An 18,123-nucleotide genomic window follows, 5' to 3' on the forward strand; every position below is an offset into this window, starting at 1 on the left:
TTGTCAGTTTGAGGTTAGAAGTTAGAAGTATTTTTTTTCGAAAGCGTGAGAACGTTGATAGTCGTTGCTCGCGCGGTATGTTTATATTGAGAGATAAAGAGTGCCATGGACAGTCAACTCAAAGATACGGAGGTATAATTATTTACATTTAAAAAATTATGCACATAGGTTACACAAAATATTCATATTGGTTTGTTCAACTTCACCTCGAGCCTGTGGAACCAGTAGAACTGGACGGCGATCATATTTTTTGCCGCTAAGACGCTTTGACTGTGAAAATTCGTCGACGGAACTCGACGGCGATTTTATTATTCCGCGAAGACGCTTCGACTGTGAAAATTCGTCGCTCTTGCGTATCATTCGCGGATCGGCATGTTCGCGGGTCACGGGTCACATGTCACGGTAACCGCGATAGCGATGAAGCGTGGGAACGTTTGATAACTACTGATTGCTGTACTCTGTACTGTACAATACGGCGAAGTCGTTGAATTCCCGTCTGGGTGCGCGAGCGAGCGAGACAACGCCGACGATAATCGATCGTCGGTATATGGTGATCGATCGCGATCGTCATCGTTGCTGGAGATCTGTCGGTCACGTGATCGGCACGCGCGAGCTTTTCGCGGTCTCGGTAGGAAACGACGCGGTTACCTCTGATCTTTTTTCCGTCGCTTTTGTTAATTTTTGCGTGGGTGGAATCGTTGGAGGAAACGATGCGGTTACCCCTGGCCTTCTTTTCCGTCGGCCATCGCTGTCGGGCGCTGTATAAGCGAAAGGGAGAATGCGATTTCTCGAGTCTTCAAAAAAATTTTTGCGTGGTGGAAAGTATCACTCTTCTTCGTATTTATTTTAAAAAAAATATGTATCAACGCGACGATGGATCACAAGGAGGAGGAGGGGAGGATGGGGTCTCTCAAAATCTCGAAATTCCGTCCGATTCGAATAGTTACGGTGACTCATCATCGTCATTATCTGACAATTCTGAGATATATTGCAGCGAGTCGTTGTCGTCCAACACGGACAACGAATTCGAAGACTTATCGTCGTCGATTTTTACCGAACGCGAGGCGGTCGCGTTGAAGGAGAACGCTCGATAGAATCTGACGACGTACAGTTTGAGAAGAGAGATCGGTTTTCGGTCTCTGCGTGAGGAAATGTGGATGAAGACTGTAGTGGCTCAAAGCGTCAGAGCGAAGTTTTACGTGCTTGGAATTCCGAGGAAGTTTTCGACGGGGGATACGAAAAAAATCGAAAGATTCAAAGAGATTCGTCGAAGAGTTAAATTCAGTACACCTGTGGACAGCGAAGGTTCGACCATGTGGTTGAGTACGTGTAATTACGCGTCGAAACGTTCTTGAGCGATCGAAATATGGAGGAACACAATGAGGATCGCGATCTCGACGAACTTGCGACGGACGTCAACTCATTGGACTCGTATCACGAGTGGGGACGACAGTGCGACGAGCGTATCGCGTCTTTGCGAGAGAGATGTCGAAGAAAACGTGGGCCGAGGCACACAGGAACGTTGAACTCTCTCATCGCTCGAGTGGCCCGATTGGAAGGAGCGAGAAACGTTCTGCGTCAGCGTTTCGCGCAGGTTGGCGCCGGTCATGGCGAACCGAGCAGAGGATATTCGCGGACGGAGATCGAGACAGCTTTCGACAATCGCGTACTGACCGGTGCGGTATTGAACGCTAATCACGTCGATCCTCAACGATTTCTTGAGGAAGCGAGGGCCACGGTGCTCGAACAAGTGCGCGTTAATCACGAGAGATACGCATGCCTGAAGGTCAACACGGTTTTCAACGGCGAGTTTGTCGCAGGAGCTCAAATCGGCGTCAAAAGCATCGTTACGAGAAATCAACAGCTCTTTCCTGAATCCGATTTGCGAGAATGGTACGACAGATACGTGATCGATGTCATTCTTGCGGGTCTGGATGAGTTTTAGGAACGCGACAGTGGCTGGGCATTGTCGCGTATATTGAACCTGATGGTGAACGTGAACAAGTGCAATTCCATGCATGCCGGATGTTGGTTCGAAACACCGCGATGGATAAAGCTAAAGAGAGCGGTGGTCAACGTGCGTTCGGCGGACAACGCGTGTTTCGCGTGGGCGGTAGTCTCTGTTCTGTATCCCGTTCAAAGAAACCCGTATAGGTGTAGCGCGTACCCTCACTATTTGACGACGACGAAATTGAATTTCAACGGAATCGAGTTTCCTATGACTGTGAAGCAAATTTCAAAATTTGAACGACTCAACAACAACGTGTCTGTCAACGTTTTCACCACTTGGGGGAGGGGACGCCACTATAAAAAGAAGATCGTTCCTTTGCGGTTGGCCGACAATAAGAAGGACACTCACATTAATCTGTTGTATCTGTTAGATTCGCGAAACAACTCGAACGTCGGTCATTTCTTGTGGATAAAGAATCTGCCGCGATTGGTGGGGTGTCAGTTGAACAAGAGCAGGATTATGAAGTACATATGCGATCGGTAGGTATATAAAGAGTCGTGCGAATCAGATGTGTGTGGAATGAAAAAAATCATACATATATTTTTTCCCCAGGTGCCTACATTATTTTCACTCGAGCGAGAAATTATCTGCTCACAACGTCGATTGCGGAAAGATGAACGACTGCGCTATCGTTCTTCCGAACGATGACGACAAGTGGCTGTTTTTCCACGATTACAGTAGGAAGGAGCGACTTCCCTTCGTGGTGTATGCCGATCTGGAATGCGTGTTGGAGAAACAGAAGATAGACGAGGATGACGTCAAGAGTTACGCCTATCAACATCACAGAGCGTTCAGCGTGGGATACTATCTGTGCAGCACGTACGACGAGATCGCATCCGAGTACAGATTTCGTCGCGGCGAGGACTGCGTGTCGTGGTTCGTCAACGAGCTCCACGGTATCGCGCATCGCGCGAAGACGATACTTTCGACGAACGTGACCATGGCGGAGCTCACATCGGACGAGCAAAAAAATTTTTGGAGCGCGACGAGCTGCCACATATGCGAGAAAACGTTCGAATCGGAAGAGGGTCGACGCGTGCGCGATCACTGTCACTTGACCGGACGCTACAGAGGTCCCGCGCATCCGCGCTGTAATCTAAATTACAGAGACTCGTACGTTATTCCCGTTTTTTTTTCACAATTTGTCCGGATACGACGCTCATTTTATTATCAAGGATATAGCTAATAGTTTCGAGGGTAGCATTGATTTATTACCGCTCACTAAAGAGACGTACATATCGTTCACGAAGAATGTGAGTGATACGTTGTCGCGCGGTGATAAACCCGGAAACTGCGCGAAGTTGCGATTCGTGGATTCGTTTAAATTTCTTAGCGCCAGTCTAGAGAAATTGGCGTCGTATCTCGATAGGAACAAGCTGAGAATTACGCGTTCGGGATTTCCGGAACTGAATGAAAGCGATTTCGATTTGCTCACCCGTAAAGGTGTATTTCCGTACGAGTACGTTGACGGTTTCGATAAGTTGCTGGTGACGGAATTACCGCCGCGAGAGGCTTTTTATAGTTCGTTGACCGGCGAGACCGTTACCGATAACGATTACGAGCACGCGTGGAATGTCTGGCGTTGTTTTCGCATGGAAAATCTCGGCGAGTACAGCGATCTGTATCTTAAAACGGATGTGCTTCTCCTGGCGGATGTCTTCGAAAATTTTCGCGACACCTGTATCGACACTTACGGACTGGATCCCGCGCATTACTACACTTTACCGGGATACGCGTGGGACGCGATGCTGAGGTACACGAAGGTGCGATTCGAATTGCTCACCGATATCGACATGGTAATGTTCGTGAAGCGCGGTATCCGCGGCGGTCTGAGTCAATGCTCCAACAGGTACGCGCGCGCCAACAACAAATACATGCCATCGTGCGACTCTTCGCGACCGTCGACGTATCTCATGTACTTCGACGTGAACAATCTGTACGGCTGGGCGATGTGCGAACCGTTGCCGCACGCGGAGTTTCAATGGGTCGACGACGCGGAGAGTCTCGACGTAATGTCTGTGACATTGGACTCTGCTATCGGTTACATCTTGGAGGTCGACCTTGCGTACCCGCGTGAACTCCACGATGCTCACGCGGACCTTCCGTTCTGCCCTATGCGCGATAAGCCTCCCGAAAAACGGTGCGATAAACTCCTCGCCACTCTGTGCGATAAGTCACGCTACGTGCTGCACTACCGTAATCTACAGCAATGCGTGAGACACGGATTGCGCGTCACGAAGATTCATCGCGCGCTGCAATTCGCGCAATCTCCGTGGCTTCGCGGATACATTGAGCTCAATACGGAATTAAGAACTCGCGCTAGCAACGATTTCGAGAGAGAGATGTATAAATTAATGAACAATGCGGTATTCGGCAAGACTATGGAAAACGTGCGAGATCACGTCGACGTGCGTCTCGTGACGTGTTGGGATGGGAGATACGGCGCGGAGGCGATGATCGCGAAACCGAATTTTCACAGTCGAAGCGTCTTCGCGGAGGATCTGATGGCCGTCGAATTGCGCAGGCTCGAGGTGAGGTTGAACAAACCCATCTACGTCGGTATGTGCATTCTCGAGATATCCAAGACGCGCGTTTACGATTTTCATTACGACTACATGGTGCCCCTGTATCGCGAAAAGTGTAAGATAATGTACACTGACACCGACAGTCTTGTATATTTTCTCGAGTGCGACGACGCGTACGAGGATATGAAATGCGACATCGCGAGATTTGATACGAGCGGCTACCTCGAGAACAACGCGTACCGTATGCCGCGCGTCAACAAGAAAGTACCCGGTTTGATGAAGGACGAGAACGACGGCGCCGTCATGACGGAGTTCGTTGGACTGAGGGCGAAGATGTATGCCTTGAAAGTCGAGGGAAAGAGCGACACGAAGAAAATAAAGGGCGTCAAGAGAAACGTGGTTGCGAGAACGATAACGTTCAACGATTACATGCATTGTCTGAACGACGCGATGCAGCAGTCTAGGCGTCAGTCGTGTATTCGTTCAACGTTACACGAGGTGCACACCGTGTCCGAGTTGAAACTCGCTCTCAGTCCATACGACGACAAGCGATACGTCGTTTCCGGCTCGTACGACACTCTACCGTGGGGGCATTACAGGATATCGTCGTGAAGAGGGACTTTTTTTTTCTTTTTTTAGCAATAAAGTACACAATGCGTTTTAGGGGGTTAGATTTATACGCGCTATCGTTGGAAGGCAGAAATGTTTAAACTGTCTAGTCCTACCCACGATGGTCGATGATTTTTTTCAACGGTGAGAAAACGTTGATTTTACATAGAAAAAATCACTCTAGTCTTTTTTTCTGTGCGTAGGGAGCTGAAGTTTCCAGATAGTTTTTTTTTTCAAAAACCTATACATTAAGAAAAAAAATATAAAAAAAATAATAAATATCGCTATCACTATTAAGAAACACATATATATATATTTTAAGCTTACATTAAGGCGGACAAAAACTGTAATATGTGGTGGGGGGGAAAAATACATTAAATTTGTTGTTAACTACAACACATTTGTTTTATTTATCCATGAGTTATGCGAACTGTTCACTCCCAACCATTTCACGTATACGTCGTTGCCTCGCCTGCGCAACACTTTTTCCACGAGATAAACGTCGGGGTTGGAAACTCGCAACAACTCGTGCTCGTAAAATCCTCCGGCTATTGGTTATCCGCGGTAGTCTTTCAACAGATACGTCACAGGATTGGTCCGTTGTATCTTAGCGACACGGAAGATCTCGGTAGTCCAGTTGGGGGTGTAGCCCTTTTCGAACAGCGTCTTGAATTTCCTCACGCGCACCGGATCGTTCATCCTGAATCTACCCGGAGCGGCGATCTTCGCGCGACTGTACACCGTGGACAAGAGTCTCTTGGCGACAGCGGGCGTCACGTCCGCCGGTCGCATTCGGATCGTTCGATGCCTGCGGTGGTTGTAATTCGACAGCAAACGCGGCAGCGAGTCGACCCACGCGTACGATCCGTTGAGCGTGAAGAGTTTCCACATGTCGTTCTTCAGCGTGCGATTGAATCTTTCCACCACCGACGCCTTCATCACCGAGTACGTCGAGTAGTGATTTATGTCTCGTTTTTTCATAATCTCTCGCACGTTAGCGTTGTAGAACTCCTTTCCCTTGTCCGTTTGCAGATTCCTCGGATATCGCGAGTCTTCGCGAAATATCTTCGACAGGGCCGCGGCTACCTCGCTTCCGCTTTTGCTCTTGAGCGGTAACGCCCACGCGTACTTGCTCAACACGTCGATAACCGTCAGTATGTAGTAGTAACCCTTGTTGTGCCGCGCGTAGGGGCGCATCTCGACCACGTCGGCCTGCCACAGATCGTCGTAACCGCGCACCATGACGTGACGCCGCGGGAAGTTTCTCCGCGCCGGTGCGTGCAGCTCCTCCACGAGTCTCCGCTTTTCGATACTCATCGTTGCGCGCGTGCCTTCCTCTCTCGACTGCGCGCGTGATTATGCGCGGTTGTGTAAAAAAAAGACGGCTCACCTTATGTACGTTCGCCTCTTCCTCCTTATTGACGCGCACGCTCCCCCCTGTTGCCACGAATGTCCGCTTTCATTATCGCTATCTCTCTCTTGAGCGATTCCTTCGTCACCATCACCCTTTCAATCTCACGGAATTTTGTCAGAAAATCGTTCATCGCGACTCTGAGTCCGCTCATGACGCTGTTTATCTGATCTACGTCGTTTCTCAAAGAATTCGTCTTGTCCGTCGTTTCTTCGATGGCTTTCTGCGCGCCGAGTATCTGCTCCGTCTGCGTGGATTTAGATTTTTCCAAATTCTGTATCTGTTTTTCCCGCGTCTTTTCAGTCTCCTTGAATTCGCTCAACGCGGTTCTGAGTCCGTTCATGTCGCCGTTTGTTTGATCCACCTTGCTTTTTACCGTCGACAACGATTTATTTATTTTTTCGTAAAACGACTCGATCTCTTTTCTCGATTCTTGAAGCGCGCGTTCGACGTAACTCTTGTTGGTCGCGTCGCTGTCGGTCTCCGGCGCGGCTAGACGTCGTAGCTTGCGCTCCCTCGCGTCGTAGGAATCCTCGTTCAAGCAGAGCGCGCTGTCTCGCACGTAGTTTCGCAGGGAGTCGATCGAGAATCGCGATCTTTCCGTTGCGAATCCACCGCCGTCGCCGCGTTTCCTCAGAGACATTCCGAATTTGTTCACCGACATTGCGCCGATCTCGTCGAGAATCGCACTGCCGTCGCGGTCGACGCGACAGTTCAATTTATAATCAATCTGATCTCGCGAAGCTCCTCGATTATCGACTGAATCTCGTTACCGTGCGCGTCGTTGCCCGCTCAACGAGAGGCCTCGAGCAATCGCAGACGATCCACCAATTTGTTAGGATCGTCCCAATAAACGTAATCTTTTGTATTGTCGTTCAATCTCATGATCGACGGTAATCTGGTCACGCCAGCGCCCTTTCTATTACTGCCGATCCTTTCGCGCGGTAGCAACGGAGCGATGATGTGCCTGTATTTTTGTCCCCTGTTACCCATGATGGGATTTAGAGCACTGTGACCGCGTCTGTAAGCGTTTGTCGCCAACAGTAGATTTTTGTACTTTTGCACGTCGTCCTCGGTGTAAATTGCGTCATCGGGAATCCTCTTGAAGATTAATTCGTACAAGCCGGGCGTGCCCACGTATCTCACTCCGTCCACGATCACGGAATCGTCCGCGTTCACGTCGAACCGTTTGTCGCCGAGCATCGTGCCATCAGTCCCGAAGTACACACCGTAAACGTGATCGATTTCATTTTTTGCGTCTCCGCTTAGAAGAGCGCCTATGTATCTTCGTTCAAACGGACCCAATTGACTGTGCAGTTGCTCGTGGCCCTGCGGCGTTCGTAGAACGTCCCTTACGGATGTTTCGAGGGAGGGCAACGGCGACGCGTCGGTCTCGAAAACCTCCTCCTCCCCCATCTGCTCGTACAGCGATAATTTTCGCGGTTCCAGAGGCGTGGAATGGATCGGGAGCATTTCTGACTCGTTTGTTTTTTTCTCTTCTTAGGTCTCGATATCATCTTTCCAACGAATTTTCCTTTGTCGTCGTCGTCGTCGTCATCTTCGCTATCCTCGCGTTTCTTTTTAATGGCGATTTCTTTCGTCGCCGCCACATTGTCATTTTTGGATTCGCTTTTCCCGACATGTTCGACGATTTGTTTCAACGGGTCGACAATTGGCTTGAATTGTCTCTTGAGAGCGATCTCGTTCTCCATCCTGCCGGTTTTCAACGCTCTGTATTTTCTGCGTATCGACGCACGCGTTTTAGCGATCTGTCGCGCGGTCTTTTCTCGTTCGGTGGTGTCCCTCGCGTCGTTCATCGCTCTCGGAACGTTCGACTGCTACTGATCGTTCTACAGTACGGCGAAGTCGTTGAATCCCCGTCTGTATCTGCCGTTTTGTAGTGCGCTGTCCTTGTCTATCACCGCAAAATCGTACCTGCGCCGCCAACACTCGCGGCACAACGCGCAGAAATCTTTATACGACATATCGGGGCTCACGTGATCGTCGTACACGTGTCTCAGATTAGTCCTGTCTTGTCTAAACAGGATCAACAGATTCGCGTTGTCGCGTATCAGGTGCTTCGGTATCTTGGCGTACGTTTGACAGAGATAGAAACAATCGATATTCGAATGTCGACCCATAGCGAAGTATTCCCTGATTGCGTCCTGCTTGTCGCAGGCTACGTCGTCGAACACGAATATTGAATCGGGGAGCGCCTCGCTCGGCGGCACGACGTCGCGATTGTTGGAAAACGCGCGATAACCGATCTCGTTCATCGATTCGAGCAGTGTCTCGAGGTAACGATACTTCGGCTGATGCAGAGATTTCGAGTACACGTATACGTTCTCGAAACGCAGACCGTGCGGACTTTCCAGTAGGCTTAACAACACGTTAGTCTTACCGCAGTTGGAAGGGCCGCAGATGACGCAACGTATCGCAATCGGTAAAAGAGGTCCGTGCCGACGCGTCTCTCTCGACGTTAAATCCGACGTCAGTCGCGTCTTGCAATCGAGATTCGACACTCCTATCGTCGACGGTTGTCTCACAAATCGCATTGTTACGCGCGTGCGCGCACACTTGCCCTATTTATACGTGCGTTCGATCGGTTTACGCCCCCAGTGGCCGCGATGTTTCTCCTACCGACGGATAAACGCGATGTTCTCGATCTATCCGCCGAGCAACTGCAATTCGTGCCGAAGATCCTTCTGCTGCGCAATTTTTCCGACTACGTCGATCGACTGTGGGACAAATTGCCCGTTCATCTGAGGACGGATCCCGACGTACGAGACTGTCGTCCGTGTTTGGAACATTACAATCGCCCGTGGCAGAGAACGCACATAGACGGCCCACCATCGCTCATAAGGGATTGCGGTGCATGTCGCGCGCTGCGTCCCGAAGCGTCGGCAACGGCCTTCTCAACAGAGCGATAGGCGCGCTTCCCGTTGAATTACACATACCCGGCTATCAATTCTGCGGGCCGGGTACTCGTCTCGCCAAGCGACTAGCGCGCGGTGATCGAGGTATCAATCCGTTGGACGAGGCGTGTCGCGAGCACGATATCGCTTATTCGCGAAGCGGCGATCTCGCCGATCGACACGTCGCCGATCGAGCGCTAGCTGAAAAGGCGCGCGAGCGTATTACGGCGAGCGGCACAACCTTTGGTGAGAGAGCTGCCGCGACCGCTGTATGGGCTGCTATGAAAGCAAAAACGAAAATGGGTATGGGCATAAGGAAGAAAAAGAGAGCGGTAACGAGAAAGAAAATTCTCCCGGTGGCGAAACGCGGGGGTCTCCTTCCTTTTCTACCGATATTGGGGGCGCTCGGATCCCTGATTGGTGGAGCGGCTGGCGTGGCCAAGGCGGTGAACGACAACAAGGCCGCTCAACGTCAGCTCGAGGAACTGCAACGTCACAATCGCACGTTGGAGGGTCGCGGACTATATCTCGCGCCGTACAAACGCGGTAGCGGCGTGACGAGCAGAAAAAGAACGAGAACGGGTAAAAAAAAATTGGTCGAAAAAGACACTGACTACGACGACGCTCGATTTGTCGCCGTTCAACGTCACAACGAATGAGCAATTGAATCGGTCCGCGCGCCTTTCGCGCATACCTTTCTTTAGGGGCGTGTTTATGCGCGACGCGTTGCCGACGAAGGTGCGTCGCGACGAGAGCGGAATCGTGAATCTCGACGACGCGGAGGGCTCGGGTACGCACTGGGTCGCCTATGCGAAGAGGGGGAACAACGCGATCTACTTCGACAGTTTTGGAAATCTTCGACCCCCGAAGGAACTCGAACGATATCTCGGGAGTGACGTGAATATCGTGTACAACCGTCGTTCGTATCAGACGTTCGATCAGAGCATCTGCGGTCAATTGTGCCTGCGGTTCCTCCGAGGGGTCGACTGGAAACGTCTCTGACAAAGCGAAGGAGGGAGAAACAATTTCGCTATGTCGCTAACTCTCTCGCTAACCGGAAGAAGCAGCGTCCTCTCGACCAGCTACTTTCCCGCTCTGGATCTGAGCGGTGGCGAATACGAGATAGGTCTCGCGAATTTCGAGACGTACAACACGATACCGAACATTGACTCCACGAACAATAGATTTTACTTCGACATCGACGACGTGATCGCTATTCCAGAAGGATCGTACGAACTGGACGCTATAGGTAGATACCTGAGAACGGCTATCCTACGCAAGAAACGTACGATTTCTTCGCACGGTAGCGAGAAGAAGAAAGACGATTACATATACGTGGACGATAACGATGACGACCACGAAAAAAGCGAACGCTCGGTAATTTTGCGCGCTAACGAGAATACCATGAGAAGCGAGATCAAGTGCGCCTATAGTGTTGACTTCACCAAACCGAACAACATTGGCTCTTTGTTAGGTTTCTCGACACGTCGCGTACTCGAGCCGAATAAATGGAACGCGTCTGACGAACCGGTAAATATTATGCCCGTGAATATCATTCGTGTGGAATGTAACGTCACCGCGGGAGCCTATAGCAACGGCAAGCCGGCACACACGATACACGAATTTGCGCCGAACGTTCCACCGGGATATAAACTGTCGGAGACTCCGACGCAGATCATTTACCTTCCGGTCATCGCGCGGAGTATCACCGATATAACGTTGCGCGTCGTGGATCAAATTGGACGATTGATCGACTTCCGCGGAGAGGAGATAACGGTTCGACTACACGTGCGGCGCAGAAGATAAAATAAAATAAATAAAAAAATCGGGACGGATATGTGCGTGCGTGAAAGATGCTCGTTTTGAACGAGTCGTTCGCGAGAGCCACATCTACCATTGCACCGCGAACGTTATCGTTCGACGCTCCAACGACGAAAGGAACACGTAGACTGTGAGAGAGAAGAAGAAGAAGAAGAAAAACGGACTGAGTGCTGCGAACGTCGCTTTTCTACGATCTCTGGGATTCGTCGTAAGGAACGATCATGGCTGACATCCTGAGTATCGGAGGTGAACCGATCTTCGACGATCGAATCGTCAAGATCAAGACTCACACTTATAATCCATATGCAAATACCACGTTCGGGCACAGCGACGAAATACGAATTCCGATACAGCAACAGGATCTGTACACTCTACCCTGCGAAAGTTTTCTGTACATCGAGGGGATACTCTCCGACGACGTTCCGGAAAAGGATTCGGATACGACGATGGACAACAATTGCGTGGCGTTTATGTTCGACGAGATTCGATACGAACTCAACGGCGTGGAGATCGACAGGAACAGAAACGTTGGAATAACCAGTTCGATCAAGAATTTCGTGTCGCTGACCGCCGAGAGAAGCAAGAAGCTGCAAAACGCGGGATGGACTGTGATCGAGGAAAACGTGGGACCTCGTTCGAGATCTAAAATCGGCGATTTCAATTTCTGCGTACCCCTTAACGTACTCCTAGGTTTTTGCGAAGATTACAAACCCGTGGTGATAAACGCGCGACACGAACTCATTCTGATACGTTCCCGAAACGACACCAATTGCATCATCACGAAACCGGAACGCCACAAGAATCCTATGATTACTCTGTTGAAAGTGCAATGGCGAATGCCGCACGTGGTGCTGAACAACATCAATAAATTGTCCCTTTTACGAACGTTGGAAAGCGGACGATACCTAAGTATGGGCTTCCGCTCGTGGGATCTGTACGAGTACCCTTTGCTGCAGACCACGAACAGGCATTCGTGGGCCGTGAAAGCAGCGACGCAACTTGAGAAACCGCGATACGTCATTTTCGCGCTGCAAACCAGGAGGTCTAACAATTTATTGAAACACGCCTCCGAGTTCGATGACGGTAATCTCACCAATGTAAAACTGTACCTTAATTCAGATTTTTATCCCTACGATGATATGAACTTGGATTTTGAGAAGCGTAGAACAGCCATACTGTACGAGATGTACATGAAATTTCAAAAGTCGTATTACGGATGCGAGCGCGAGAGCGCGCTCCTAACGATGGAAGAATTCGACAAATGGGGCCCGTTCGTAGTGATCGACTGTTCTCGTCAGAACGAATCGGTCAAAAGTGCCACCGTGGACGTTCGCATAGAGTTTGCTTGCAAACGTAATATAGATTCCAATACGACAGCCTACTGTCTCATCATCCACGATCGCGTGATCGAGTACAATCCGCTGACTAACATAGTCCGTAAAATTGTGTAAAGAAAAAAAACAGAAGAAGAACGTATCTATTTGTCTGACGAAATCGCGATAAACGATAAGTTCAAAGAGAGGGAGTAGCGACTGCCCATAGACAAAGACGATGTTCATCGGTCGCGACGTAACAGAGGGGTAACGACTGTCCGTAGAGAGAGAGAGAGAGAGAGAGAGAGAGAGAGAGAGAGAGAGAGAGAGAGAGAGAGGGAGAGGAGAGGGAGAGGAGAGAGGGAGAGGGAGAGGGAGAGGGAGAGGGAGAGGGGAGAGAGGGGAGAGGGAGAGGGAGGAGAGGGAGAGGGAGAGGGAGAGGAGGGAGAGGGAGGGAGAGGGAGGGAGAGGGAGAGGGAGAGGGAGAGGGAGAGGGAGAGAGAGGAGAGGAGAGGAGAGAGGGAGAGGGAGAGGGAGAGGGGAGAGGGAGAGGGAGAGGGAGAGGGAGAGGGAGGGGAGAGGGAGAGGGAGAGGGAGAGGGAGAGGGAGAGGGAGAGGGAGAGGGAGAGGGAGAGGGAGAGGGGGGAGAGGGAGAGGGAGAGGGAGAGGGAGAGGGAGAGGGAGAGGAGAGGGAGAGGGAGAGGAGAGGGGAGAGGGAGAGGGGAGGGAGCGGAGAGGGAGAGGCGAGATGGAGGGGAGAGGGAGAGGGACGAGGGAGAGGGAGAGGGAGAGGCAGAGGGATAGGGAGCGGAGAGGGAGAGAGAGGGAGAGGAGAGGGCGAGGGAGAGGGGAGAGGGGTAGAGGAGAGGAGACGGGAGAGGGAGAGGGAGAGGGGAGGGAGAGGGGAGGGAAGAGGGAGAGGGAGAGGGAGAGGGAGAGGGAGAGAGAAGAGAGAGAGAGAGAGAGAGAGAGAGAGAGAGAGAGAGAGAGAGAGAGAGAGAGAGAGAGAGAGAGAGAGAGAGAGAGAGAGAGAGAGAGAGAGAGAGAGAGAGAGAGAGAGAGAGAGAGAGAGAGAGAGAGAGAGAGAGAGAGAGACGATGCCCGTCGACCGCGACGTACCAATATTCGTGGATCTGCAGGGATTCGTTATCCGCGATAAGTTCAAAGTTAAAGAAGTGGCCGTGCTCAGAAACGGAAAGGAACTGATTCACCAAGTGTTTTGCGCGCCAATGACGTGGGATCTTCTAACGAGAGCGGAAAAATCGCGGGCGTGCTGGTTGACGGCGAATCATCATGGTTTAAAATGGAACGATGAAGACGTGAATTACGTTCGGGCGAGAACAATCATTCGACGCGCCGTGTGCGACGGGCTGAACTGCGAGACGCTCAGGCTCATCTACGTGAAGGGCACTGAAAAGAAAGGATGGCTGGAGGAGATTCTCGGCGATGCCGTCGGTGAATTTAACGTTAAAATCGAGTCGATGGACATTGAATACGAGGACATCGGTCGACTGGAGACCCTCGGTGCGATACGATCTTTTCTCTGCGGACGCCACGCGAAGAATTGTGCCATGGAGAACGTATGCAAGTTACACGATTGGTGGGCGGAACGTCGCGCGCGTCTCGACACTCTGTAGCGCTGTGTTTGTCGAGAAAATTGTTTTATCCGTATGTTGTGAGCGCACAACGTATTCACGATAAAGTATGGCACCTGGCAACACCGAGGGCCGGATTACTGGGTAATCCGACCCTAGCGACGAGGACCGATGACGCGAAAGCCAGCACGCGTCGCGGTAATGACCATATATGGTCATTCGGGATATCACCAGCCCACTAGGACGTTGATCGCGAAGTCAAAATCGCTGACTGCTAAGTCAGCAATGCCGAGGCGATAAAAAGCCCGCCCTTCCAAGGAACGGCGGGCAGTCTAAGAACAGAGCGCGTACCGCGAGTCAATGAAACGTTAATTGTAACCCGCAAGTCAGGGTAGTGAATATCCACAAGTGTATTAATAAAACTATCCTTTATTAAACGTGACTGCTAACTAAATATCGCCAGTGTCCTCTCTCCCTCTAATCGGCGGATCCAAAGAACTCGGTGCCGGCCCTGATCTCCAATTCAAGGCGGCGGCACAACACGTATCTCGCATTAAAGAGAAAAATCATAATACGGTGACTTATTCTTTTTTAAACATTATCACATGAAATTTGAATATGTTTGATTATACTGGGAACAAATAACGACGATTTAGCGATGATTGCATATGACGATTAAATCGACGATAATTTTCCTCGGTATAAATTCACCGATCAGCGTTTATGATTGATTGTTCATATCTAGTTATAATATATATAATTAACTTACAGACATACTGACAATGAAACTTCTCATCATTACGATATCTTTTTTTTCGCTGATTCACGTAGACGCTCGTCGTCACCTCTGGAAGTCGCGGCCGCTAGCGAGGAAGTCGCAATAATATTTTTTCCCCATTGTTTTTTTTGTCTTTATTACTTTCCTTATATTATACATAGAAACCCGTATCTTAAAGCAATTAAATTTGAATGTGTTTGATTATACTGGGAATAAATAACGACGATTCAGCGATGATCGCATATGGCAATTCAATCGACGTTGTCGCTGCTGTCGGAAGCGACGGTATCATCATCTTTAGATATAATAACACGAGTGTTTTTTGACATTTCGTCAAATTTCTCGCTTATTCTTTGTGCTTCGAATTCTCGTTTTCTTATATCCATTAATGTTCTATCTATCAAATGAATACGCAAGTCCAATATTGATGATACACATTGATTTCTAATAGAAAAAAATTAAAGAAACATTAATCGCTTTATCGCGTCTGATTGATTGTGATGATGATGTAACGAATAGAAATAAAAAAATTATTACACTTACATCTGATCGAACAATTTCATCTTCTCCTCCATACAGTACTCCACTTCAAGGCAATTCGGGGTATTGCGTTTTATCTTTTCAACCTCCGTTTGCAATCGCTTGGCGCTTGCCGTCATTATTAATGTTTGATGGTAAGCCTCCTCCATTTCTTTTTTTATCAGATCGCAACCTATCATCAAATCTTTTATATCCTCCATCTCGAAAAACTTTGTTTAAAGAATAGTTAAGAACTTTGCTTAAAGAATGGTAGCTCGTAAAAAAAATAGAGCCCCTTATATACTCATTAAAGAGAAATCATTATACGGTGACTTATTCTTTTCAGACATTATCACATGAAATTTGAATATGTTTGATTATACTGGGAACAAATAACGATGATTTAGCGATGATTGCATATGACGATTCAATCGACGATAATTTTCCTCGGTATAAATTCACCGATCAGCATAGGCGTATATGATACTCATATCTAGTTATAATATACTGGAAGTCGCGGCCGCTAGCGAGGAAGTCGCCACCTCTGGAAGTCGCGGCGGTTAGCGAGGAAGTCGCGACCGCTAGTCACCTCCGGAAGTCGCAACCGTCAGCGTCTAGACGTCTAGACGTCTAGACTCTAGAACTCTAGATCGGCGGCGATGGTTAAAAAATAGGTACGCATCGTTTGATACGTCAGTCTCAGTCGGGCGGTGGCGCTTATCGTTTTCTCGAAGGGTTGAGGGAAAAACGCACCGGTCATTTTTTTTCCGCCCCTTTCTCTCTCAGCAATGTCATTCGCGCGCGTAATTGTGTGCGCGATTATTACCGTCGTTGCGGTAAATTGTAATTCGATTCAAGATGAGAATGAAAGTGTGATCCGTTATCTGCAAAAATATGGCTATCTGTATAACGACGGCGTGCAACGATTTTCTTCATCATCATCATCCGACAACACTACGCAGGAGTTACATCGAGCCATCTCGCTGTTTCAAGAAGTCTACCAACTACCCGGCGACGGTGAATTAAACGAAGAGACGCTGAATCGAATGCGTCAACCGCGATGCGGCGTCGAAGACATTTCGGAACGCACGTTCGCTCCGCTTTCAAACAAATGGCCAAAGAAACATCTCAAATGGAACTTTCATCTGGCCAACGAGTGGATCTTGAAAACGGCCCGGGCTGCGTTCGATCTGTGGGCAGCGAATTCGTCATTGACGTTCGAACGCAATTCGCTGAATCCCGATATTCTGATATCGTTTCGTGAAGGGCGTCACACGATGCTACACTCCCTACGAAACGAACTGTGTTCAGCTTCATTTAAGGGTCCCCATGGAGATGTCGCTCACGCGTTCTTTCCCACCGGAGAACCCAATTACGTCTCGGAGGTGCACGTGGACAAAGCGGAGACGTGGCACATACAGCTGAATAAGAATCCCCCGGGAACGTACAATTTACTTCAGACGCTGACGCACGAGATCGGTCACTCTTTAGGCTTGGCGCACAGCTTCCGCAAAGATTCGGCGATGTACGGGTTCGTGCCTGATGATATGTTTCCCGTTCAACTCAGTCTAGAGGACATTCTTTCCATTCAACATCTGTACGGCGCTAAAGAAAACGTTAAAATTCCAAAACTAGCAACGACGACACCGACGACTACCACAACGACAACGACGACTACCACAACGATAGCGACGACTACGAAAGACGTCGAGACGGATCTGTGCACCTTGCGAAACGTGGATACCGTACTGATAATGAACGGTCGAGTGTACATCTCACGCGATCGGTACATGTGGTCGATCGATATAGACGGAAAAACATACAAGAAGCCCTTGCTATTGACGAACCACATGAAATTTCTTCCTAAGAATTTTACGCGTCTAACGGCCGCGTATCAGACGCCCTCGGGCAATATCATGCTGTTCGCGGGCAATATGAGCTACATGATCACTTATCCGCGTGTAAAGTTAATGTCATCTTGGCCGAGATCCTACACAGATCTCGGACTTCCCGATGCGAACGCGAAGATCAACGCCGTGCTGAACACGAACGAAAGACGAACCTTCGTCATATACAACGATAATTTTGTGGGTGAGATAGACGATTGTTCGATGAATATCGTTAAGTTCTACCACATTGACACGATATTTCCGGGAATACCTCACAGCGTATCGTTGGCCTTTCGATACATCGACGGTAATCTATACTTCATCAGTAAAAACCGATTCTACAGATTCAACGAATTCACGAAAACCATAACGGCTTCCGACAAATTCGATCTGAGGATCCTCGGTATTACCTGCCCGAGAGACGGACTAATGACGCAACTGCGAGATCTATTGAGTCGATTCGTTCGAATTGACGCGTTCGTGAAGGAGACGTCGAATAGAGAAGAGGAAGAAAAACAGAACGATTCGACGTAACCACCCTTTTTTTTACGGTCCGCTCCTGAGAATATTAATGAAAGGTGGGGATTCATAATTTTTTTCAAACTATATTCCGCCTTGACTTCCCTCGAACGACTCATTCTCGCGTGATCCGTCATCCGCACCGCGACAACAAAGAAAAAAGAAAAAAAAAGAGAGAGATGTGCTCGACGTTACACGCCCCATATTTCGAACAGCGT

General features: G+C 49.3%; 5 protein-coding genes across 5 annotated transcripts; 4 read left to right on the top strand and 1 right to left on the bottom strand.

The window, feature by feature from the left end:
* Positions 1 to 1,987: 1,987 nt before the first annotated feature.
* Positions 1,988 to 5,148, top strand: LOC139781922 (uncharacterized). The gene is made up of 3 exons (XM_071720803.1): positions 1,988 to 2,490; positions 2,564 to 3,124; positions 3,345 to 5,148. The coding sequence occupies exons 1-3, from the start codon at positions 1,988 to 1,990 to the stop codon at positions 5,146 to 5,148; spliced, it is 2,868 nt and encodes a 955-aa protein (XP_071576904.1).
* A 2,200-nt stretch (positions 5,149 to 7,348) lies between these two features.
* LOC139781923 (uncharacterized) lies at positions 7,349 to 8,029 on the bottom strand. The gene has a single exon (XM_071720804.1). It carries the CDS (start codon positions 8,027 to 8,029, stop codon positions 7,349 to 7,351), a length of 681 nt encoding a protein of 226 aa, XP_071576905.1.
* Positions 8,030 to 11,513: 3,484 nt separating this feature from the next.
* On the top strand, positions 11,514 to 12,743 carry LOC139781924 (uncharacterized). Its single transcript, XM_071720805.1, has one exon. The coding sequence runs from the start codon at positions 11,514 to 11,516 to the stop codon at positions 12,741 to 12,743; it is 1,230 nt and encodes a 409-aa protein (XP_071576906.1).
* Positions 12,744 to 13,079: 336 nt separating this feature from the next.
* LOC139781926 (uncharacterized) lies at positions 13,080 to 13,764 on the top strand (the record flags this gene model as incomplete). The annotated part of the gene is made up of 2 exons (XM_071720806.1): positions 13,080 to 13,133; positions 13,531 to 13,764. Coding segments are annotated over 2 exons (288 nt in total), but the record flags the coding sequence as incomplete, so codon positions are not given.
* A 2,521-nt stretch (positions 13,765 to 16,285) lies between these two features.
* LOC139781927 (collagenase 3-like) lies at positions 16,286 to 17,920 on the top strand. Its single transcript, XM_071720807.1, has one exon. The coding sequence runs from the start codon at positions 16,286 to 16,288 to the stop codon at positions 17,918 to 17,920; it is 1,635 nt and encodes a 544-aa protein (XP_071576908.1).
* Positions 17,921 to 18,123: the final 203 nt, after the last annotated feature.

The sequence above is a fragment of the Temnothorax nylanderi genome, unplaced genomic scaffold (genome assembly GCF_030848795.1).
Source record: "Temnothorax nylanderi isolate EJ_2023f unplaced genomic scaffold, tnyl_v1.0 TNYL_tig0375_pilon, whole genome shotgun sequence".
Lineage (NCBI taxonomy): Eukaryota > Metazoa > Arthropoda > Insecta > Hymenoptera > Formicidae > Temnothorax > Temnothorax nylanderi.

What these genes read in the sequence shown, in the direction of transcription:
- LOC139781924 (XM_071720805.1), top strand. Translation starts at nt 11,514, where the DNA reads ATGGCTGACATCCTGAGTATCGGAGGTGAACCGATCTTCGACGATCGA.
- LOC139781923 (XM_071720804.1), bottom strand. Translation starts at nt 8,029, where the DNA reads ATGCTCCCGATCCATTCCACGCCTCTGGAACCGCGAAAATTATCGCTG.
- LOC139781927 (XM_071720807.1), top strand. Translation starts at nt 16,286, where the DNA reads ATGTCATTCGCGCGCGTAATTGTGTGCGCGATTATTACCGTCGTTGCG.
- LOC139781922 (XM_071720803.1), top strand. Translation starts at nt 1,988, where the DNA reads ATGGTGAACGTGAACAAGTGCAATTCCATGCATGCCGGATGTTGGTTC. An exon ending in ATGAAGTACATATGCGATCG is followed by an intron (nt 2,491 to 2,563) that starts GTAGGTATATAA and finishes TTTTTTCCCCAG; the next exon opens with GTGCCTACATTATTTTCACT. An exon ending in AATCTAAATTACAGAGACTC is followed by an intron (nt 3,125 to 3,344) that starts GTACGTTATTCC and finishes TAAATTTCTTAG; the next exon opens with CGCCAGTCTAGAGAAATTGG.